General features: G+C 42.3%; 1 protein-coding gene across 1 annotated transcript in view; it reads left to right on the forward strand.

Moving 5' to 3' along the window:
• The first annotated feature begins 397 nt into the window (after positions 1–397).
• P4HA3 (prolyl 4-hydroxylase subunit alpha 3) overlaps positions 398–24,166 on the forward strand; it is a 39,154-nt gene continuing 15,385 nt past the window's right edge. Inside the window, exons 1-7 of the mRNA XM_082411271.1 lie at positions 398–672; positions 9,387–9,529; positions 10,587–10,810; positions 15,244–15,393; positions 19,800–19,851; positions 21,746–21,909; positions 22,155–22,331. Coding sequence (XP_082267397.1) covers positions 473–672; positions 9,387–9,529; positions 10,587–10,810; positions 15,244–15,393; positions 19,800–19,851; positions 21,746–21,909; positions 22,155–22,331 — 1,110 coding nt within the window. The 5' untranslated portion in view covers positions 398–472. The remainder of the gene's footprint in view (positions 673–9,386; positions 9,530–10,586; positions 10,811–15,243; positions 15,394–19,799; positions 19,852–21,745; positions 21,910–22,154; positions 22,332–24,166) is intronic.

Raw genomic sequence — 24,166 nt, forward strand, 5'->3', positions numbered from 1 at the left:
TTCAGACGTCAAGTCCTGTGTGAAGTGTTTTCTTCCCCTCTGGTCTGTCACAGCTCTTTACCCGCACCGCTGTCACCATACCATGACATTTACTCTCCCGATTTCTCCATCAGAATCCAGTGATGTTTCTGCATTTCCACCCCTTGATCCAGAGGGGTGAATATTTTTGGATGGCGTTATGCAGCCATAGACTGGTGAATTCATGCCTCACCACACCCGCTGCCTCAATTTCCCCAGGTGTGAAATATACACCGTGGAAATGTTTTCCCAGGGCTGTGATTTAGTGGAGGGTGGGCGGGCACTGAGGTTGCAGGCAGTCCACACGCGGTCTGGGGAGCTAGGGGGCAAGAAGGTGGGAGGTGGAGAGCGAGGGGAGGGGTCAGAGCGAGGAAGAGCCGGGGGCGGGCCAGAGCGGAGCGTCGGGCGCAGGGCCGGGCTGGAAGGTCTGAGAGGACGCGCGCCGGCGCCGGCGATGGGCTCCGCTGCGCGGCTGGCAGCGCTCTTGGCGGTGCTGACCCTCCAGGCAGGGGACCCGGCCGGGGTCGCGGCGCGCGGGGACACGTTCTCGGCGCTGACCAGTGTGGCGCGCGCCCTGGCGCCCGAGCGCCGGCTGCTGGGACTGCTGCGGCGCTACCTACGCGGGGAGGAGGCGCGGCTGCGGGATCTGACCAGGTGAGGGCACGAGGGTGGGGTCTGAGTAGGGGAGACCGAGTCAGAGGACGAGGCCAAGACACTGTGCCACGGTGGTGGGGGGGGCGGGGGGGAGGGGTAACTCTTAGGTTCATCGTCACCCTGCCGGGGCCTCACACGCGGTGTCTCACCGTGAGACTGCGAAACCATGGCCCAGTGTGACTCCCGAGATACACCGTCATCCTGTGTGGGACCTCAAGACACCGTGTCACACTGTGTAGGACCTCTGACTCTGTCCCTCACACACACACAGTGACCCCCATCCAACATCGCACCGCCAAGTTGATACACTGTGGAAAAGTGTGGTGCAGCGACTTTGAGGTGGAGTAGGGCCGCACAAGGTGCTGGGTCAAGCTGTGTGGGCCCCCAGGCTCTGTGTCACAGAGACACAACGACATTGCAAGAGTGAAATGGAGAGAAGAGTGACACTGTAGCCACACATGTGTTGACCGTGTGATCCAGGGAACTGATGTTTAGTATGGGGTGACATTCTGTGACCATGTATGAGATTTACATGTCATTGAGACTGAGTAGGCATGACACTATGGGTATCAGTCTGCATGTGAAGGATGCCGAGTAATTGTCCCGTTCACTGTATGAATAATGCTTTGTGTTCATCAGTTTATTCAACACGTATGTTTGAGTGCTTACCATGAGCCAAGCACTGTTCCAGGCACTAGGGAGAGAATGGTGAACAAGACCAAACCCTGCCCTCTAGGAGCTCCGAGTCTGTAACATCATGATTGTTCATCTGAGATGTCCATCCTTCCCCTTGCTTTCTGCTCTCCCTTCTCTTTACACATGTAACAGCTCTAAATACTATAACTGAGATGTTATATGAATATGAAAGTATTTGACACCAAGAAAACACTGGGCAAAACCATAGTTGATGCTAGGGAATGCTGAGTGTAGTACACACTGGCAGATGCTCAGCCAATGTTGTTTTGCTATACAGTCAACAAACTACTGTAAGACTTGGAACACTGAGGCACTGTCATCATGTATTGACTCTGCAGTGTCAAACAATGAAAGATGAATGACTGGATATGATACCATGTGTATGAATATGTGCTGTGCACCTTCTCTTGGGACACTGAGAAGCTCACAATATGAGAAACAGAGGTGTAACCACATAGTTATCTGAATATATTAATACTGTATTTATATCTTGTGACCCTCAGCTGAGCTGAGACCACAGAGGGCTATCTCACAATGCGCCACTGATAAAACTGTGAGTGAGTGTATGCGGTAGTAATACTGTTTCTAGGCCATATCGGAAGAAGGTGTGAGGGCCACTATGGCTGTGTGGGAGAGCCCATGTAGGAGAGAATCAGTTTGTGTGAGGAAGTGTATGTGAGAGATCTTGTTTGTTACTCAATGGTGACTGAATGATGATGTAATTCGATACATGGTCTTAAGTATGTAGTTTGCTTATAAGTAGTTGTATGCATGTTTAAATTTACTGTTAGTTTGAAATAGCATGATGATACACACACATGTAGAGTATATGTAAGTGTGTATTACATATAACAATAAACGATTATAATTTCAATAAGTCTTGTCACTCTTTGGAGTAGCATAGTTGCCTAGTGTTCTGTGGGCCCATGCTTACAGAGCAAAATGACATAATTTTGTTCTTAATCCACATTCATTGGAGTCCAAGTTCATTGGTGGAAGTAGAACAGACCCTTCTCTTTGATTCAAGATGCCATCCTGCTCCCTGCTACTCATGTGCTTGTTCTCATACCACTAATCTCTTTATTTGAGTGGCTTGGATAGAGATGGGTGTCAGAATCGTGATGCCGGGCCTCTTGGGGAACAGGTTCAGAAGAGAGAGCTTGCAGTGTTGATCACTTCTTCTTTGAATTTCTAAATTTAGAAATTAAATATTTTTGGTGTTGAAACTACTACTCCCTACCCCAAGTTAATGAATAAAAATTATACTAGTTATATTGGGTTGCCCAAAACGTTCGTTCGGGTTTTTCCGTAACATCTTCCAAAAACCTGAACGAACTTTCTGGCCAGCCCAATAATATATACAGTTGTATACTGGTATAGTATTGCAAATACTAGTTATATAATATTTAGCTAACCCCTAGCTTTTTTTGTTGTTGCAGTTTAAAAAAAAACCACCAAGATTTAAAAAGTAGTAGCAGCAGCAATTATTTCTGTGCTAGGAATTAAGCATTCAGAATATCTCAGAAGAACCGAGACAAAGCCATTTCTGAGTTCCAAAGGAGAAACATATTGAATTAAAATAGCCCATGTATTGTGGTTGGGTAACCTGTCCAGGCTATGTTTAATGCAGGAATTGGGTTGCAAATTTTATGTGCAGATTCTTGAAGGAAAGGATCTGATTTTCCATTCTCAGCATTTGTTAAAGCAAAATGCCGTTTAGGAAACCTTGAGGTTTGAATTCAGCATCCAGTAACTCGGTCTCTGAAAACCAGCTATTTGCTCAGAGGCTGAGCATAAGGCCAACGTTTAGATTCCAAACCAGCCTCAGGTAGCAGTTGATAGGTTTTTTTTTCTTTGTGTGACAGAAAGATGACATACCTGAACACTGAATTGAATTATGTGCTGCAGTAGAGATCAAACCCCTGCCCTAAATAAATTGACACCATAATACAAAGTGGGATGTGAAGAGAACAAGGAGATGTTGCTTTTTTTTTTTTTAACATCTTTATTGGAGTATAATTGCTTTACAGTGGTGTGTTAGTCTCTGCTTTATAACAAAGTGAATCAGTTATACATATACAGATGTTCCCATATCTCTTCCCTCTTGCGTCTCCCTCCCTCCCACCCTGGAGATGTTGCTTTTGATCTGATGGGTGACTTGGAACAGATCTTCACCTCTCTGTTTTGCTTCTTTCTCCTTGTGCCTCAGTTTCCTCTGATGCCTGGTATACGTTAGTTCTCAAGCACCAGATGAGGAATCTGTTTATTCAGTTGTGGAAAAGGTGATGGAAAGAAATAATAGAATGGTTGTGCCGAAAGGATTCATAGAGATATCCTAGACTAGACCAGTTCTGCCATTTTATAGAGGAGGAAACTGAGGGATAGTTGGAGGCTGGGTCAGGATACCTCTCAGGTCTCCTTCCAGCTCCTTCCCATTCAACTGTCTTATAAAATCCCTGCCCACTCAGCTTCAGTTGTCCCTGGACAACTACCCTTCAGGCTGAACTCAAGCCCAAGTCTCGGCTTGTAAGTGTTTTTGTCTAGCAGTGGAATATCTTTCACTAAGTAGTTCCATATGGAGCTGAAGCAGGAAATAATGGGTAGTGAAAAAAAAATCCCACACCCTGGAGGCTGGTTTAGTTTCAAAACCCTAGAGTAGCTGCTCTCAGATACCACTGTCTTGGGGATCAGAGACGTCCTGGGACTTGACAGGCTTCCTATTTCTTCCCTGGGGCACCCAGCTACAGATCCTTTTTCCTTAGTTTATGCTTGAATTGAATGTTTGGCTCACTAGAAGCACCTCTACCCGAAGCAAGTATTCTGTTTCAGGCTCTGTTTATAGTTGAGGCCCCCTTGAGAAATCCTTAGGTCTGACTGTTTCACGGGATTGAAATCCGCCACCACCCTGCCACTCCCTCTATTCGTCACTTCCATCCCTTTCCACTCACTGAAGTCCTCCACTCTGGCCAAAGGACTCTTCTATTCTCACGTGCTCTTGCATACATTCATATAAATCCATATCCTTTTCACTTTGCTCACACTTTCTCTTTTTTAAAATATTTATTTATTTATTTTTGGCTGCGTTGGGTTTTCATTGCTGCTCGCAGGCTTTCTCTAGTTGCAGCGAGCGGGGGCTACTCTTCGTTGCAGTGTGTGGGCTTCCCATTGTGGTGGCTTCTCTTGTTGCAGAGCACGGACTTTAGGCATGCGGGCTTCAGTAGTTGTGGCATGTGGGCTCAGTAGTTGTGGCTCGCGGGCTCTAGAGCGCAGGCTCGGTAGTTGTAGTGCACGGGCTTAGTTGCTCCGTGGCATGTGGGATCTTCCCGGACAAGGGCTCGAATCCGTGTCCCCTGCATTGGCAGGCGGATTCTTAACCACTGCGCCACCAGGGAAGTCCCCACAGTTTTTTCTTTTACTTCCATTGTTGTTATTGTATTGTTTTCGAAATTAATAATTTTAAAACAAAGGGAAAACGGTCTTAGAGGGCAGGAGTAGAACTCTTATGTCTGCCTTACTATAACTAATAAGTTTCAACAATATAACTCCTGTTAGAGGGTTAGCAGTGGAATAACTATAGTATGCCAGGAAAGGAAACAGCATCTTTTGTTTGTATGAACACTCTTGTAGGACATCCAAGGAGGAGAGAAATTAATGACGAAGATGATCACTTCTGGCCTCAACATTTCTGGTCATTTTCTGCAAATGTTGGCAAACCAGAAAGGTTGGAAGCATGCTGGATAACCCACCTGTTCATTCCCCATTACAATCATCACCAGTTTCTATATGATCTGCTTCCTAAATATCTCTCTTGAAACCATCCCATTTTCTGCTCCCACTGTCACTGTTATGGTCTTTCTGCCTCTGGTCACTTCCACTTCTAACCCCTCCTCCCCACCCTCTCACAGATTTATATATGTAACGTATCATAGTGCATTCCACTCTCACTTAAAACCTTTTGCTGCTCCTAACTGCACGCAGGGTAAAAATCAAATTTCTCAGCATGGTCTATGAGGCACTCCTCACTTCTCCAGTCTAGTCTCCCCATCCTCCCAATATACCCCGTGCTCCAGCAATACTAAACGGCTTGTAATTTCTGTTTCTCTCTGTACCTTTGCATATGTTGAACTGTCTCTGCCTGCCTTGGAAGGAGGCCTCCTTCTCCCTTCCTCATTATTTGCATTTACCCATCAAGTCAGTTTATTATCTTCTCTGTGAAACCTTCTCTGACCTGCTCTGGCCAAATTAATCACCCCCTCTGTGTACTCTCCACTAAGCCTTGTTCTTAAATCTGGTGTTGCACCTGTAATGTAATTATTTGTGATCTCAAAGGCTGCAAGCCTTTAAGATCAAGGTTATTGTCTTATTCAAAATTTTGTTCCTAGCTCCTAGAAGAATGTATTTCATTTATTCTTTCATAGAAATATATATTGAACTTAGGAAAAGAGTGATGAGAAATCAGCTATTTTCTTGTCCATGAAACCCTTGATTGGACTTCCCTGGTGGCACAGTGGTTAAGAATCCGCCTGCCAGTGCAGGGGACACGGGTCCAATCCCTGGTCCAGGAAGATCCCACATGCCACGGAGCAATTAAGCCTGTGAGCCACAACTACTGAGCCCGTGTGCCACAACTACTGAAGCCTGAGAGCCTAGAGCCCGTGCTCCACAACAAGAGAAGCCACCGCAATGAGAAGCCCGTGCACCACAATGAAGAGTAGCCCCCACTCGCTGCAACTAGAGAAGGCCCGCGCGCAGCAACGAAGACCAACACAGCAAAAAATAAATTAAAAAATAATAATAATAGATAAATTCTCCTTCTCCTCTCCTTCTTCCTCTCCTTCACCCTTTCCCTCCTCTTCCCCTCCCCCTCCCTTTCACCATCCTTTCCCCCTCCTCCTTATTAAAAAAAAAAAAAAAAAATCCTTGATCATTGGACCCTGTCTTGCCTGTTTATCCTCAGCTTCCAGCATGGAGTCTGACATCTAGCAAGTGACTTACTGAATGATCAAATATATGTCAGGCCTCTGTGCCTTTGGACACATTGGTCCCTGTTGGCTCAAAAAAACTACTCTCCTCCCTTCTTTGTTCTAGCTCCATGGGAAACAGTGTGGCAAAATCAGCCAAGAACCCCAGCTTCAGAGTCAGGCAGGCTTGGGTTCATTCCTGGCTTTGCTGTTTACCAACAGCGTAGCCTTGTTGCAGTTTCCCCTCCTGTAAAAAGTGCATGATAAAATCTATTCTAAGCATCACTGGGGGGATTAAATGAGACAATATGTTTAAACCACTTAACAGGATGCCTAATACATGGTAAGTGCTCAATAGTAGCTATTGATATTTTAACTAATCCTTCGGAACACAGATCAGGTGCCATATCCTCTGGAAAGTCTTCCCTTACACCTTTTTTTTTTTTTTTTTTTTTTAACATCTTTATTGAAGTATAATTGCCTTACAATGGTGTGTTAGCTTCTGCTTTATAACAAAGTGAATCAGTTATACATATACAATATGTTCCCATTTCTCTTCCCTCTTGCATCTCCCTCCCTCCCACCCTCCCCATCCCACCCCTCTAGGTGGTCACAAAGCACCGAGCTGATCTCCCTGTGCTATGCGGCTGCTTCCCACTAGTTATCTATTTTACATTTGGTAGTGTATATATGTCCATGACACTCTCTTACCCTGTCACATCTCACCCCACCCCCTCCCCATATCCTCAAGTCCATTCTCTAGTAGGTCTGTGTCTTTATTCCCGTCTTGCCACTAGGTTCTTCATGGCCTTTTTTTTTTTTTTTCCCCTTAGATTCCATATATATGTGTTAGCATACTGTATTTGTTTTTCTCTTTCTGACTTACTTCACTCTGTATGACAGACTCTAACTCCATCCACCTCATTACAAATACCTCCATTTCATTTCTTTTTATGGCTGAGTAATATTCCATTGTATATATGTGCCACATCTTCTTTATCCATTCATCTGTCGCTGGACATTTAGTTTGCTTCCATGTCCTGGCTATTGTAAATAGAGCTGCAATGAACATTTTGGTACATGACTCTTTTTGACCTATGGTTTTCTCAGGGTATATGCCCAGTATTGGGATTGCTGGGTCATATGGTAGTTCTATTTGTAGTTTTTTAAGGAACCTCCATACTGTTCTCCATAGTGGCTGTATCAATTTACATTCCCACCAACAGTGCAAGAGTGTTCCCTTTCCTCCACACCCTCTCCAGCATTTATTGTTTCTAGATTTTTTGATGATGGCCATTCTGACCGGTGTGAGATGATATCTCATTGTAGTTTTGATTTGCATTTCTCTAATGATTAATGATGTTGAGCATTCTTTCATGTGTCTGTAGGCCATCTGTATATCTTCTTTGGAGAAATGTCTATTTAGGTCTTCGGCCCATTTTTGGATTGGGTTGTTCGTTTTTTTGTTATTGAGCTGCATGAGCTGCTTGTAAATCTTGGAGATTAATCCTTTGTCAGTTGCTTCATTTGCAAATATTTTCTCCCATTCTGAGGGTTGTCTTTTGGTCTTGTTTATGGTTTCCTTTGCTGTGCAAAAGCTTTTAAGTTTCATTAGGTCCCATTTGTTTATTTGTGTTCTTATTTCCATTTCTCTGGGAGCTGGGTCAAAAAGAATCTTGCTGTGATGTATGTCATAGAGTGTTCTGCCTATGTTTTCCTCTAAGAGTTTGATAGTGTCTGCCCTTACACTTAGGTCTTTAATCCATTTTGAGTTTATTTTTGTGCATGGTGTCAGGGAGTGTTCTAATTTCATACTTTTACATGTACCTGTCCAATTTTCCCAGCACCACTTATTGAAGAGGCTGTCTTTTCTCCATTGTATATGCTTGCCTCCTTTATCAAAGATAAGGTGACCATATGTGTGTGGGTTTATCTCTGGGCTTTCTATCCTGTTCCATTGATCTATATTTCTGTTTTTGTGCCAGTACCAAACTGTCTTGATTACTGAAGCTTTGTAATATAGTCTGAAGTCAGGGAGCCTGATTCCCCCAGCTCCGTTTTTCATTCTCAAGATTGCTTTGGCTATTCGGGGTCTTTTGTGTTTCCATACAAATTGTGAAATTTTTTGTTCTAGTTCTGTGAAAAATGCCAGTGGTAGTTTGATAGGGATTGCATTGAATCTGTAGATTGCTTTGGGTAGTAGAGTCATTTTCACAATGTTGATTCTTCCAATCCAGGAACATGGTATATCTCTCCATCTATTTGTATCATCTTTAATTTCTTTCATCAGTGTCTTATAATTTTCTGCATACAGGTCTTTTGTCTCCTTAGGTAGGTTTATTCCTAGATATTTTATTCTTTTTGTTGCAATGGTAAACGGGAGTGTTTTCTTAATTTCACTTTCAGATTTTTCGTCATTAGTGTATAGAAATGCAAGAGATTTCTGTGCATTAATTTTGTATCCTGCTACTTTACCAAATTCATTGATTAGCTCTAGGAGTTTTCTGGTAGCATCTTTAGGATTCTCTATGTATAGTATCATGTCATCTGCAAATAGTGACAGCTTTACACCTTCTAACTCCCACCTGGGTTAGGTGCCCTACCTACAAATTGCCAGAGCATTTCATAGCATTATATGCTTTCTTCTCTCATAGCACATATCACAGTTTTCATAATTAATTCAACAATGTTTTTGAGCTTCTACCAGATTCTAAGTTTTGATTATAGAGTGATAAGAGAAAAAAAGATTTTCTTATTTGTGACCTCCTTGAGAGCTCCACTCTCTCTTGCCTTTGGGTCTCGAGCATCTAGCATGATAGCTGACGTACAATAATTGACCAGTGGAGACTGACTCGCTGAATGAACAAATGAATGGACCTACTCTTGTTGTGTTGGTAGTTTTGATATTCTTTGTGCTTATTGCTTGGAATATTACATGAGTCTCAAGGGGTTCAGCATTTCATTTTTAACTACTCTAAATGTGCATACACCATGCCAGCCTTCACTCGGTGGAGTGGTAGTATCAGTAGGTGAGATCATTCTACTCCTCTCTTTCAGGTTCTATGACAAGGTGCTATCTTTGCATGAAGATTCAGCAACCCCTGTGTCTAACCCTCTGCTTGCATTTACTCTCATCAAACGCCTACAGTCCGACTGGAAGAATGTGGTACATAGTCTGGAGGCCAGTGAGAACATCCGAGGTAATGAGGAGGAGGGCTGGAGGGTAAGAGAAGATTCTATCTCCTGACTTAGTGGAAAGGAGAGAGATTCTGAAGGGATGTGATGAAGGATAATGAAGTGGGTAGGTATTACTTGATCTCCTTAGTTCTTAACTATTACAAAGAACTAGGTCCCTTTGTTAATATGTTTATATGATTATAATTAGAAAACACATTTTTCTTTTTTTTTTTTCAGTAAGTTTTTAGTTTAGTGTTTTTTTTTTTTTTTTGGCTGCACCACACAGCATGAGGAACTTCCCTGACCAGAGACTGAACCTGCGCCCCCTGCAGTGGAAGCGTGGGGTCTTAACCACTGGACCACCAGGGAAGTCCTAGAAAGCACTTTCATATCCATTATCTCATTTGATCTTCAGTCCTGTGAAGAACTATAGGCTATATCATGCCATTTACGTACGTGTAAAAGTGATGTCTTCTTCTTTTTCTTTTTTAGATTTTTTTTTTTGATGTTGACCATTTTTAAAGTCTTTATTGAATTTGTTACAATATTGCTTCCGTTTTATGTTTTGGTTTTTTGGCCGCGAGGCACGTGGGATCTTAGCTCCCCGACTAGGGATCGAACCCACACCCCCTGCTTTGGAAGGCGAAGTCTTAACCACTGGACCGCCAGGGAAGTCCCTAAAAGTGATGTCTTCTAATAATTTCTATTTTATTAAGTTGCCACTACAGTGTGATCTGTAGTAAGATCACTTTCCTAATTTACTCTACTTTGTACTTGAAGAAGTTTGTTGACTTTGGGGAAGTTAAGAGGAAGAAGAGTTTGTCCCCCAAAAGGCAAGACTCCTGGAGACAGGTAGAATGGAACAACGTGATAAAGGTGCTTAGTTTTTACTCTAGAGTGTTTGTTCCTCATTCAGAAGATTTTGTTACCCTGGGAACAAAAGCAGATAAAACATTATCTTTGCTCATGAAATAGTATGAGCCTGATGATTATGGTGATTAAGGTGATGATGCCTTGCTGTATTAAATGCTCACCGCCTGTTTTTTGAATGGTAGATTGATGCTTTCATGACCTTTACAGCTCTGAAGGATGGTTATGAGAAGGTGGAACAGGACCTGCCAGCCTTTGAGGACCTTGAGGGAGCAGCAAGGGCCCTGATGCGGCTGCAGGACGTGTACATGCTCAGTGTGAAGGGACTTGCCCGAGGCGTCTTCCAGAGAGTCACCGGCTGTGCTGTCACTGACCTGTACAGTCCCAGACGGCTTTTTTCCCTCACGGGGGATGACTGCTTCCAAGTTGGCAAGGTAATGATATTCAGAGAGAAGGCAAATTGCTCAGCTCTCTTTCTGGGGGATGAAATCACTGTATCCCGATTCCTTTTACATATTTCTGATCCTGACAGCAAACTTGGAAATTTGGTATTATTCCCCATTTTCAGATGAAGAAACTGAGGTTCAGAGAGGGTAAATAACCTGCCTACGGTTACAGTTTTAAGTAGCAGAACTAAAATTTGAACCTGCATCTTTTAACTCTGAATCCCATGCTCTTTCCATAATAAGGAAATCACATACTTAGGACACTCTTGAGAGTGAAGGAGGTGTTATTAGCCAGGATGACAGACATAAAATGGGACTGTCCTGGGAAAAATGGCCCTATGGTCACCCTAAGTAGAGCACCCCACCAGTAGATGAACAGCCAGGTGGAAAGGAGAAGCAGCGTCAAAGGGTGGGGGAAAGGAAAGGAAATGGTGATGTGAAGGTCGATCACGGAAACTCAGCTGCCTGAGACTTTGTGAAATCCCTTGCAACATTTCCTAGGCATTTATAAATACTAAATTAAAGTAGTGCCAAAACACAGGCCGTTTGGTAATTCCCTGGTGGTCCAGTGGTTAGGACTCTGCACTTCCACTGCAGGGGTCACAGGTTCGATCCCTGGTCAGGGAACTAAGATCCTGCAAGCCGCGTGCTGCGGCCAAAGGAAAACAACATCATCGCTTTAACATTGCTTGAGAAAACAGACTTCAAGAACCTTCCATATGAGATATTTAACTGATCTTTGATCACAAGTTTTAAACACTCTTGAGGTTATTTTACAATATATTCTTTGTTAGCCTTTGCCCAAGAAGTAATGGAGTAAATCCTTTTTAATTTTGAATATGCATATTGCAGGAAAGTGAATTTTCCCCAGCCCCTGCAGTATTCATTAGCCGATATAAGAGGGGGCCTCCTGTGTCCTGAATTGAAGTTTTGAGAATCAGTCTTCCAAATTAATGTGGAGAGGGTTGCCCTAAGCCTCTCCGTGTGCCATTTTTCCTTTTCTGAAATCCTGAATAGAATCAGAGCTGAATCATCATGTTCATGGCTAATTTAAATTGAAGCCAGTTAAAACAGTTCCATGTATGGTATCAATATATGCTTCCTTAGTGAGGCTTTTCTGAGACTAAAACTGTATGTTGAAAATTCAGTAAGTCGCTTCCTAAAAGTCTCACTGGCAATCATTATTTCTGTATTTATTTACTTATTTTGAAAGAAAACATTTCAAATATAAGAAAAGTACACATAAAATAAGAAGCAATTATATCTATAATTGAGATGAAATATATGTCCAAATTTTGCTATATTTGTTTCAGATTTTTTTTCAGATTTTTTTTCAGATTTTTAAAAAAGAATTTACAGATAGCTAAATACAGCCCTACTCCTTTTTCTTCTCACCACTCCCACCCTTTCTACTCTAACCTTGCCCAGGTACCAGGTGACCACTGTCCTAAACCATACAGTAAGTGCTCTTGAGTCACTCAGCACGTTGTATCTGTGAAATTCATACATGTAGCGGCATTTATCAGTAGTTCATTCCTTTCTATTGCTGAGTAGTATTCCATTGTTTGAATATACCACAAACTGTTTATCCAATCTCATGTTGATGGATACTTGATTTGTTTCCAGCATCAGCTAGAATAAAGCTGCTATTAACATTCTTATGTACATGTTTCTGTGGACATTTGTTTTCATTTCTCTTGGTTAAATACCTGGGAGTGGTATTGCTGGGTCGAAGAATAAACTTCGATAATTATTAGCATGTAGACAAATCTGTTTCATCTGCACCCTCCTCCATGGATTATTTTAAAGCAGATCAATCTTTCTATTTTCTGAAATTCTTAATTGTCTAGTTTTACTACCCTCCTGTTGTGTTGGTTGACTCTTGTTCATTATCAGTTATTTCCTGATGTAGTTTATCATTTTTGATTGTGAGCTTATTTTTAGCAGGACTTTTTCCCCCCTAGGAGCCTTTTTCTGCCCAGAGTTGTAGGAATATCCCTTCATAGAGTTTTGGGTTTTCTTCTTCCAGGTACTCTGGTAGTATCACTAGCCTTAGATCCTTTTTTTTTTTCCCCTGTACATTACATCCCCATGACTTATTTATTTTATAACTGGAAGTTTATACCTTTTGACCCCTTTCACCCACTTTGCCTACCCCCTACCCCTGGCCTCTGGCAACCAATCTGCTCCCTCTATTTATGGGATTGGGGTTTTTGTTTGTTTTTGGTTTTGTTTCTGTTTTTGTTTCCACATGTAAGTGAGAGCATATGGTATTTGTCTTTCTCTGTCTGACTTATTTCACTTAGCATAATGCCCTCAAGGTCCATCCATGTTGTCACAAATGGCAAGATTTCATTCTTTTTAATGGCTGAATTATATAGATCACATTTTCTTTATTCATTCATCCATTGATGGACACTTAGGTTGTTTCCATATCTATTTCTCTGAATAGAGGCCAGACAGAAACAAAACAACTTTCTTGTCTCCTTATGACAGTGGGTAGATTTTTTTCTGGTCTACTCTTTCCCTTATGGTGTAGTTTTTCATGGGTTTCAGTTTTGTTTTGTTTTTTTAAAAAAATTATTTATTTATTTATTTATTTTTGGCTGCATTGGTCTTTGTTGCTGCACGCGGGCTTTCTCTAGTTGTGGTGAGCGGGGTCTACTCTTTGTTGCGGTGCGCAGGCTTCTCATTGCTGTGGCTTCTCTTGCTGTGGAGCACGGGCTCTAGGCGCACAGGCTTTAGCAGTTGTGGCGCGCAGGCTTCAGTAGTTGTGGCTCGCAGGCTCTAGAGCACAGGCTCAGTAGTTGTGGCGCACGGGCTTAGTTGCTCCACGGCATATGGGATCTTCCCGGACCGGGTCTCAAACCCATGTCCCCTGCACTGGCAGGCGGATTCTTAACCATTGCGCCACCAGGGAAGTCCCTGGGTTTCAGTTTTATGAGTGTGTCTTAATTCCAATTCCTAGGTTTTGGGAGGTCTACAGAAGGCTCATATACTGTCCTCATGTGGGTATTATAACCTAAGGTTACTGAGTACCAAGGTTACTAAAACTAACCCCCACCCCATCCTAGGCAGCTTCAGCATCTGCTCATAAGCTTATTACTTGGATTTTCAACTCCTTTTTTACTTCTGGTACCTGGGTATTTTCCAATCTTTCTTGAAAATATATGATTAAATGCTTTTTATATTTTATTCAAAATGTCTAAGTCTTTGTGGTTGGAAGGATTCCAGTTATCTCAATCTGCTGTATTGCTGAGACTTAAAGTTCCTCATGGAAACCTTAATTAAATAAATTGTTAACAGGAAAAGTTCATTCATTTTTTATTGTTATTCTTCAACTCAACGTTTTTACAAATAGAAAACTTAAGGACCAGAAAGATAACACAGCAGGCTAATGGCAGATGGGGGATAGGAATGGACTTAACTGTTTAGGCGGCAGAGTTGCAGTATCTCTAGGTTCTGGCCTATTTTTCTGCCTGCTGGAAATTATACCTGAATTAGAAAGAGGCCTTCCAAATCTGTGACTTTGTAATTCCCTGCTGTCTCCAACAGCAACTTGCAGGAAATTCCACCTGCAGTTCTGGTATTCTAGTTAACTGTAAGCTATTAGGAGACAGGAGCTATGTCTAGTGCGTGTTGCCATATTCCCCACATTCAGACATTTAATATAGGACAGATCCACTGAGCTCTCATAACATTCCAATGTCTACCTTCATTAAGATGTCTAATGCATTATGTCACAATTATTGGTTTACTTATATGCCCCTTGATTGATTGTAAGCTCTTTAAAGGCAGGGACCACCAGGTACATTTATAAATACTCAGTAAATATTGAATAAATAAGTGAATGCTTTTAATCCATTACTCACATTGCTACCAATAGCATCTTCCTAAAAACATGACAGTCACACTCTAATTAGCTTAGCCCATATTGCCTTTTTATGTTTATTTCCTGCTTCTCTTCACCTTAGACTATAGCCACAATATACTGCTTGAACACATTCTTGCTTTTGGCTTCTGTTTCTACCATTCCCTCACCGTAAAATGCCCTTCATTCCAATCTCTGCTCATTGAAATTCTTTTCCTTCTTCAACGAAGGCTCATCTCAGATGGCCCTTCTTCCGTGAAGCTTTCTGAGATTCTCAAGCATTCATGCCATTCTGCCCAGTGTTATAATTACTTGAGTTCATATCTCACATCTCCCCAGATTATAAATTCTTTAAATGCAAAAATGCTTTATATTCTCCATGACTAGTACATTGTCTTGTATATAATAGATGCTTAATATATTTAATTTAAATGAATTAGAGAGAAAACTTGCCTTCTTGGGTTCCAAAGGCCCTCCACTCTTTGCAGTATCATTTCCTTTCTCTACCCATGGACTAAGGCTTAAGTGATGGTACTTATGTTCCCTGCAGGTGGCCTATGACATGGGAGATTACTACCATGCCATTCCATGGCTGGAGGAGGCTGTCAGTCTCTTCCGAGGCTCTTATGGAGAATGGAAGACAGAGGATGAGGCAAGTCTAGAGGATGCCTTGGATCACTTGGCCTTCGCCTATTTCCAGGTAGGGGAGTAAGCAGGAGGCTCACTGCTTTCATCACAGTAAGCGTAATGCTTTATATCTGCTTTACAATTTTCTAAGTATTTTCATGTCTCTTAATTTATTTCGTCTTCCCAACAGGACCAAATGTGAGTCAAGCAGGGCAGTTGTTTTGTTATTTCCCTATTTCTCATGTGAGTAAACTGAATCTCCAAAGAATTCCTAGCCTGTCACAAAGTTCACAGAGCTGGGATTAGAGCCCGAGTCTGTCTGATTCTTCGTTAGTACTCTTTCCAATGTACTGACTACTTTAATGTCATCGTCTCCCATGTAGGAGGCGGTCTCTCACCTGTAGCAGCAGCAGCTGCATCCACAAATGTTTAATAGCTTCATAGTCAAGGCAGATCACTCTTTTGCCCTCTCAACATTTCGTAACTCATCACAGATATTACGCCATGATACTGCCAGTGTCAAGGAAGAAGTTTGATTGTTATCCTCTCCCGTCTGCAGTCAAATCCAGCTGTGACGTGAATAGTGTCTGGATACACAACTCGTGCCATTGGTCCAGAACATCAGCTCAGTACCTCCTCCAGCTGTTGTTTTTCTTTGGCACTGTTGATCTGTAACCTGTTGTGCCCCTCGTGAAAACTTGTTTCCCTACATGTGGGAGCTGCCGTCCTTTGTGTAGCTAATCCCATTTCCCACCAGAGTTGTACAGTCTTCAAGAATAGGCTGGAAAAATCACTACAGAGCCAATTCCCTAGAGTTTCCAAAACTAATAAACCATTTCTGCTCCATACTTTCCTTTTTCTTTCTCCCTTTTCCTGAGAAAAGGGAGGAGGATGTGCGTGGTCAAAACCCATGTGTTGCTGCCAAAACAGCAGTGCAGCAAATAGTCCTGTTCCTCTCATGCAAGTTCCTGGTAAGTGGCTCTTTGTTGTAAAACTTTCCAAGGTGCTCTTCCCAACTCTGCTGCTTAATTGCTACATACTAAAGCTGAAACAGAATCCCTGTGATGCAACAAATGGTGAGAAGTTATTGAATTTTAATAGAAGAAGAAAATGGAGAATTGATGTGGAGACTCAGAGAAGATAAACTAAAGCAGCTCACCCTGAAAGACAGAGTTTTAAATACAGCGTCTAATTGTTTTGGGTTTTTTCCCCTATGATGACTTAGATTTCTCCTCTTCTCACTTGTAGACTCTCCCTTTCCACAATTGTGCTTTGGTACATTTTATTCATCTTACTAGGCGTAGCTCAAATGTCACCTATTTCGTGAAGTCTTCCTTAATTCTCCTCAGACTCTCCTTCTTTGTGCTCTCATAGTACATTTTTTTTTATCCCACAGTAGTAGAAGACATTGGCATTGTCTTATGGACAATTTCTGGTCCCCTTTTTACCCTTAGTAAATTAAGGATAAATGTCCCTCCATGGACCTTACATTATCATATAAAATTATATATCTATATATACCATGAAAAGTATAATATATGTAATATTATATATAGTACTATTATTATCTAATTCTTTTTCATGATAAATTTTAGTGAAAAATCATTTCAGTAACTACTAATAATGAGAGACAGTAGAGTGTAGTAATTAAACCATAGGCTCTGAAGTCAGGCAGACCTATGTTCAAATTCTGTGAAAACTTGGGCAACTTACTTAACCTCCCTGGACCTTAATTTTCTTATCTTTAAAGGGGGATAATAATGATGCTGTAGGAGTGTGGAAATAATTTTCCGAATAACCTTCTGAGTTTTTGTCTGAGACCTCCCTGTAACGTAAGACAGATTAACAAAAGGAACAGTAAACATAAGTTAACTAACATGTGTACCTCCTGTAGACATGGGAGATATTGGGGCGGGGAGGGAGGATGAGTAACTCTCTGAGGGGATCTAAACCTCCATCTTAAATACTGTATCCAGCTAAAGACAAAAGAAAGAAGGTGTGGGGAGAGCCAGTTCTGGGAGGTGACCGGGCATAGCAAGCAAAGGTAAGATTGTTATGTAGCTTTAAGTGGGTGCCTTCTCCACTGATAAGATTCTCCTCTGATGTAGTCATCCTTTTCTTCCAGGTAAACAGGCGGAGACACCCTCACAAATGGAGATTTCCTTTATAAATGTAAATTTGCCTTACAAAAGGGCAACCTCTACTCTGGTTTGAAAAACTTCTCCTGTATCTGTTGTTTCTCAAAATAATTAGCTCAAAATAATCTTTATGCCAAAGAGGCATATTTTGGGGTGGCATATTCTGCTACCCTTCAATGCTTACCTCAAAGGGTTGTCATGAGGATTAAATGAGCTAATACATGTAAAGCCCTTAACACAATTTATGACACATATGCACTCAATACATGTAATCTATTTTTATATTATACACGGTATATATTCTCTTTTTTCATTTAACATTATTTAGTGTACACGTTTCCAAAGGAATTTAACTGGGACATCAAAAGTAACTCTAACTTTGTTCTTGATAAAATATTTTACCTTGTGACAAAGCCCTTGAGTTTTAAAAATATGTAAAATTGTATTTTAGTTCTCTTCATCTCAAAAGGGTTTGAAACTCTATAACCCTGAGTTAATATCTGACATTATAAGATATTAGTAGATTACTTAACTATCCCTCTGTTAAGTACAGAACAGAATAATTCATGATATTAAATAATTAGAAACAATCTATATGCCCAAACAATAGCAGAATGGTTAGATTGTCTGTGATGGAGCTTCTAGATGGAATAAAATACAGCCATTAAAAATGCTGTCTTGGGGCTTCCCTGGTGGCAGAGTGGTTGGGACTCGAGCTCCCAATGCAGGGGGCCTGGGTTCGATCCCTGGTCAGGGAACTGGATCCCACATGCATGCTGCAACTGAGAGATAGCATGCCACAACTAAGGAGTCTGCATGCTGCAACTAAGGAGCCCGCCTGCCGAGGCTAAGACCCGGTGCAACCAAATAAATAATTAATTTTAAAAATGGTTAGGATGGTAAATTAAAAAAAAAAAATGCTGTTTCTCTTGTACACCCATGTTCATAGCAGCGCTATTCACAACAGCCAATAGGTGGGAAGCTATCCAAGTATCCATCAACGGATGAACGGATAAGCAAAATGTAGTGTATACATACAATGGAATACTACTGAGTCTTTAAAAAGAAGGAAATTCTAACACATGCTACACCATAGATGAACCTTGAGGACATTATGCTAAGTGAAATAAGCCAGTCACAAAAAGACAAATACTGTTTGATTCCATTTATATGAGGTATCTAGCATAGTCAAATTTATAGAGACAGAAAGTAGAATGATGGTTACCAGGGGCTGAGGGGAGGGGAGAATTGGCAGTTGTTTTTTAATGATAAGAGTTTCAATTTTGCAAGATGAAAAAACTCTGGAGATTGGTTGCACAACAATGTGAATATATTTAATATTGATACTACTGAAACTATACACTTAGAAATGGTTATGATGGTAAATTTATGTTTGTGTTTCTTACCACAATGAAAAAGATAATATAACTAAAAAATGCTGTCTCTGAAGACTATGTAAAGCTATAAAAAGTACTCCTGATTACACTGTAGAGGGAAACAATCAGGATATGAAAATGTATAAGAAATATGATTGTAACTATGTAAACACTATATATTAACCAAAGTGCTTGAAATGCCTGGGTTTCAGTGTAACATTTTCCCCCTATTTCTCATATGTTTTATAGTGTTCTTATTGTTACTTTTATCATTAAAAATGAATTTTTTCGCATGCAAAAATAAAATGATCAGAGGGAAATACAGTTCTAGCAGCTCATCATCATTCCATGGCCCTCAGAGTAGGATCACAGCCCACCCACCCTGGGTTCTGTTCCCCAGGTTTGTCTGGAAATTCCCTGTTTACTTTTGACCACGTGTAGCCCAAGGTTGAATGGCTGCAGGGAGAGTCATTACTATGCAGTGGCATCGGTTCAGGTTTAGTTCTTCCTTTGCCTTCCTCTAACTTTGTGGACTCTCAGAAGTACTGAGCCTGGAGAGTAAATTATATTTTTAGTAGGGTTTTTATAGTTCCATATTAATTTTAATAATAAAATATACCAAAATAACAACACCCTACAATTACATGGTTTTGCATGCTTTGAAAGACTTGAGGGCATTTTAGGACAGTTTATTTTCCTTTATTTTTCTCCCTTCCCTGGTAAGGGTGTTAATAAGTCATTTGTAAATGAGGAAACTGAGGAGACCTGATTTGGATCAGGGCTCAAATCCTGAATTAGGACAGAGAACCCCTACATTTTAGTCTGCAGCTCATTTCAATGAGTCTTACTATCTATTCTTGGTAAGAATATTTTATAGTTTTTTTAAAAATCCATGTAATGGTTCCTCAGAGGAGATATCCTTAGTGCAGTTAACTCTTTCTTTTCCTTTTCTTTCTTTTTTATAGGTGGGAAATATTTCCTGTGCCCTCAGCCTCTCCCGAGAGTTTCTTCTGTACAGTACGTAACGATAAAAGATAACTACAAGTCTGACTTACTGGGAACTCCCTCCTACTCTTGGCCTTTAGTCCTTGCAAATGAAACACAGCTGTCTATTTTTATTTTTCTAATTTCATAATCCAAGGCACATTTCTAACTTTTGATTAAATCTTACATACTGATCAAGAGTTTTTAAGTTAGTTAGAAAGCTAAGAAAAAGATATCAACCTGTCCCCTTCCTCCTCCACCCCCATCCAGTCATATATATTAGTGTTGCTTCAGTGGAGAACAAGTCCGAGATTGGGAGCCAGTTTCTTTAGGGACATTTGAAGATCCAGGTTTCGGGAGCAGACCTGGAAACGAGTGCAATCAATGAGAGCTGTGTGTGCAAGAAGGAGAGCGACTCAGCAGGGATGTTCACTTTGGCTGCTCATAGAAAGATAGCAATTCTTCTCTTTAAACCGGAGTTCACTTTGCTATGCAAGCATCCTGCCCAGTTGGCCACAGAGTTCAGCTTCAACCCTCTTCAGGCAGCGCCTCACCAGAGTAAAACTGGGAGGGAGATTTACTAGCTTAGCTCTACTTGAATATTTTTGCTTAAAATGTTGGTGGTAGATGGCTTCCCAGGTTTTCTTTTAATAAGATAGTTAGATACTAAAGTAAGCTACGTAATCACTATTATGTTTTAATATTTATGAAGTATTTCGTGTAGGATTTCACTGTCATTTTCTAATGAACCCATTTAGTAATGTTATTCCTTTCTGATAATTTGGCAAACAGCAGGATAAGGAAGTAGCTGTATGGTCTGGAAACACGTAGACAGTTAGTGGTACAAATTGATAACCCAACCCCTCTTTATTTCTTTGTGCTTTATCTATTAAAATCTCTGCCTCTCCCAGAGAACCGAAATTGTGCACTATTATAGGTGGATAAGTAGGACACAGCAAATTGAGATTCCTGGTTCCATAAATGGTTTTGCAATATTTTTGTTGGTATTTTGGGCTCATCATTTCCATTCCCCCAAACTTCATTTCTTCTCTGGTTAAAAAAGGATGGTAATTTCTGTCCCCTCCTTTGCCAGAATAATGGTGGTGGTGGCGGTGGTGGTTAGAAGGACATTGAGCTCCTCAGAGAAAGATGCTTTGTGAGCCTTACAAGTCAGCACCTCCTTCTGAGATGCACTGAGAATCATGCACAGAGGCTAGCAGGCCATGGGTAGCTCCAATCCATGGGGGATCTGCAGCCAAAGCAGGCACAAACAAGACACAAGACCCCTGTAGGAACCTAGGCTAGAACCAACGTCTAGAGCCCCTTTGTCCCATACTGCCCTGCTATGTCTAGGCCAGTTAGGGATTTTGAAGGATCTAGTAGAGCTGGGAATAAATTAGCTTCCAGTTCTCTAGGGAAGAATAGATCGGGTCTCTCTGCTATAGGCTTTGGCTCTTTGAACTTCTGTGTCATAGCACTTCCTTGTTGTGTTGTGTTGTAAGTAGTTAATGTGTCTTTTCTCCATTAGACTCTCAACTCTGGGAGGTTAGCCTCTAGCACAGTGTCTGGTACATAGTAGATGTTCACTGGAGAGTTACTGAATGGATGGGTGAATGAATGAATAAAAGATTGAAGCTTCTTCCCTATACATGAAACTGACCATCACACCATCCTACAGCCACATCCTCATGATCCCTTGGTCTAAGAGTGTTCCTTCAGCTCTACCAGGCCCTACTCAGTCTCTTTTTAATGGCAGGTACTCTCCTGGCAGTGAGGGCCTTACGTCCTCCTGTGCATGGACACAGGGAGTTATTTAGGTGTCCAGCTGCTGGTCACGTGTGACAGTGAAGCTATAGGAAACCTTGGCGGCACTCTCTGGGACCACCGTTTGTTAACCTGTGTTATTCCCTGCTCCGATTTCTTTCAGGCCCAGATAATAAGAGGATGGCCAGGAATGTCTTGAAATACGAAAAGCTCTTGGCAGAGAGCCCCAACCAGGCCGTAGCTGAGGCTGTCATCCAGAGGCCCAACGTACCCCACCTGCAGACCAGGGACACCTATGAGGAGTTATGTCAGACCCTGGGCTCCCAGGTAGGATTTCTCAGGGAACGAAAAACAGGGAACAGGCTCGGATAGAGGGAGAAAAGGTAGAACTGGGACGATGTGAGGGGAAAGGCTGATGCACCAAAAATAAATAAATAAAGCTCACTTGGACAGCATCAGTGACTGAATTCTGAATCTCCTGCATTCCAGGTTTTTTATGCTGTAGTTCCCCTAAATCGGTTTCCGCCCCTAGAGCCTTCTTCTCTTAAGCTGATTCTAGTCTTTCCCTTCAGCCGACTCACTACCAGATCCCCAGGCTCTACTGCTCCTATGAGACCAGTTCCAGCCCCTACCTGCTCCTCCAGCCTGTCCGGAAAGAGGTCATCCACCTGGAACCCTATGTTGTTCTCTACCATGACTTTGTCAGTGACACTGAGGCTCAGAAAATCAGAGGGCTTGCAGAACCATGGGTGAGTGTCCCCAAGGCCTGCCAAGAACTTCCCTTTGTTTCTTTATATGACTGGTGTTCAGAAGTGGGAGAATAGGCAGCCTGAACAACTAGATACTTCATCTGTTCAGGAGTTCAAAATACCAGCCATTCCATAAAACTAATCAATGATGAAAAAAATCACAATAGTGGTTGCCTCTGGAGGGAGAGGACTGGCTGAGAAAGGATACAAGGGGATTTTCTGGGGTATTGAAAATGTGCTCTCAATATCCTGTTAGGGATGTGGAGTCCATGGCTGGATGCCTTTGTCAAAACTCAGCAAATGGTACTCCTGAGATCTGTGCGTATCATCGTATATAAATTTAACCTAAAAAAATTAAAGGAACCCCCCTCCCCCAATATCAGTTATTCCATATACGTGGAAGAGGCCTACAACAGCAGTAGAGGTCGGCTTCATCCTCTCGTTTCCTGTCTGTCTTGGGCTGGCTGCAGCTCCGCCCCGTGCTGTCTTCCTCTGGGACCCAGCCCAACAGAGCAGCCTCTCTTTGGAACACTGCCGTCTCATGCGAGAGGAAAAAGGCAGAGATGGCAAACTGCTAGCTGGTTCTTAAAGCCTCTGCTTGGAAGCACCAGGCATTACTTCCATCCACGTTTCCCCGGCTAAGGCACAGCGTACAGCTAACACTGCAGTCAGCAGGGAGAGTGTATCTTATTCTCCCATGGAGAAGGCTCTGCAGTCACCGCGCCAAGCTTGATGTTGATGCGGAGGGGAGTTTAGTCCACCAGAAAGTGTGGCAAATATTTAGAAAAATCATGCGGTCGACCTCACCACTATAAGCATGTTGCCTCTTTACAAACGGTACATTAAGATGGTCTCAGAACTACTGTGTCAAAGCAGACATTGTGGCCTTCACGGTGTGCTATTCACCCCGGCAGCCAGTCCATCACTCACCTGCTGTGTGCCAGACGCTGTACCGGGTGCTTGGGCTGTTACGAGGAGGTTAAGTATTGCTCGCTCCCATTTAGAAGCTTCCTGCAGAATGGGGAAAACATATTTACAATGCACTGTGATACGTGCTGTAATAGAGGTGTGTGAGGGAGTTGTGCTATGGCAGCCTAAAAAGGTGAACCTTCCTCTGAGGGAAAGGCAGGGAAAGGCAGTCGGGTGAAGAGCAAATGGGGGAAGGGGGAGAGTTAGAAACAGAGAAGGCTTCTCTGTGGACCTGAGATTCATCAGAGTGGAAGGTGGCAAAGGGTACTCCAGGGAGACAGACAGTCTGTGCACGGGCCTGCTGTGTGGTGTGTCCAGAGAGTGGGGGTAAGCCCGGGGGCTGAAGTATGCAAGGGAGGGGGTGCGAGGTGATGGGAGATGAGGCTGCAACGTGAGACACAATTAGAAGCGCTGGAAGTACCAAGCTGGGGAGCTTGGATTTTACCTCGAAGGCAAGCGGGGAGCTGTGGGACAGTTTGAAACAGGAGAGTGCCCTGATCAGGTCTGCAGATTTTGAGGAAGTCTCTGACAGCAGACGTGGACTGGAGGGAGAAATACAGCAATAATAATTTCATCTAAAAGCCCTTCAGAGCAATCTGGAATCTTTGTACAGAAGGTTTTTGAAGCGATCAAGCTCCCCTCCCTGTTGAATTGGAACGATGTATTTTCAATAGCTTTGGCTTCTCAGTGAGCCGGCGGGAGCGTTTGGCCGGCAGCTCCTTTTTCCTCAGGACAACTCTGTTGCTGTGGTAACAGGACAGGCGGCCCACTCGGAGATGTTCATTTAATCCCTTGTAGCCAGGTCATCTGTTTGGCACGCACAGATTGTGCCACGCTCCCTTCCTCCAGAAGCGTCTCGCTGGGGT

This window comes from Balaenoptera physalus (genome assembly GCF_965194825.1).
Source record: "Balaenoptera physalus genome assembly, chromosome: 10".
In the NCBI taxonomy this organism is placed as follows: Eukaryota; Metazoa; Chordata; class Mammalia; order Artiodactyla; family Balaenopteridae; genus Balaenoptera; species Balaenoptera physalus.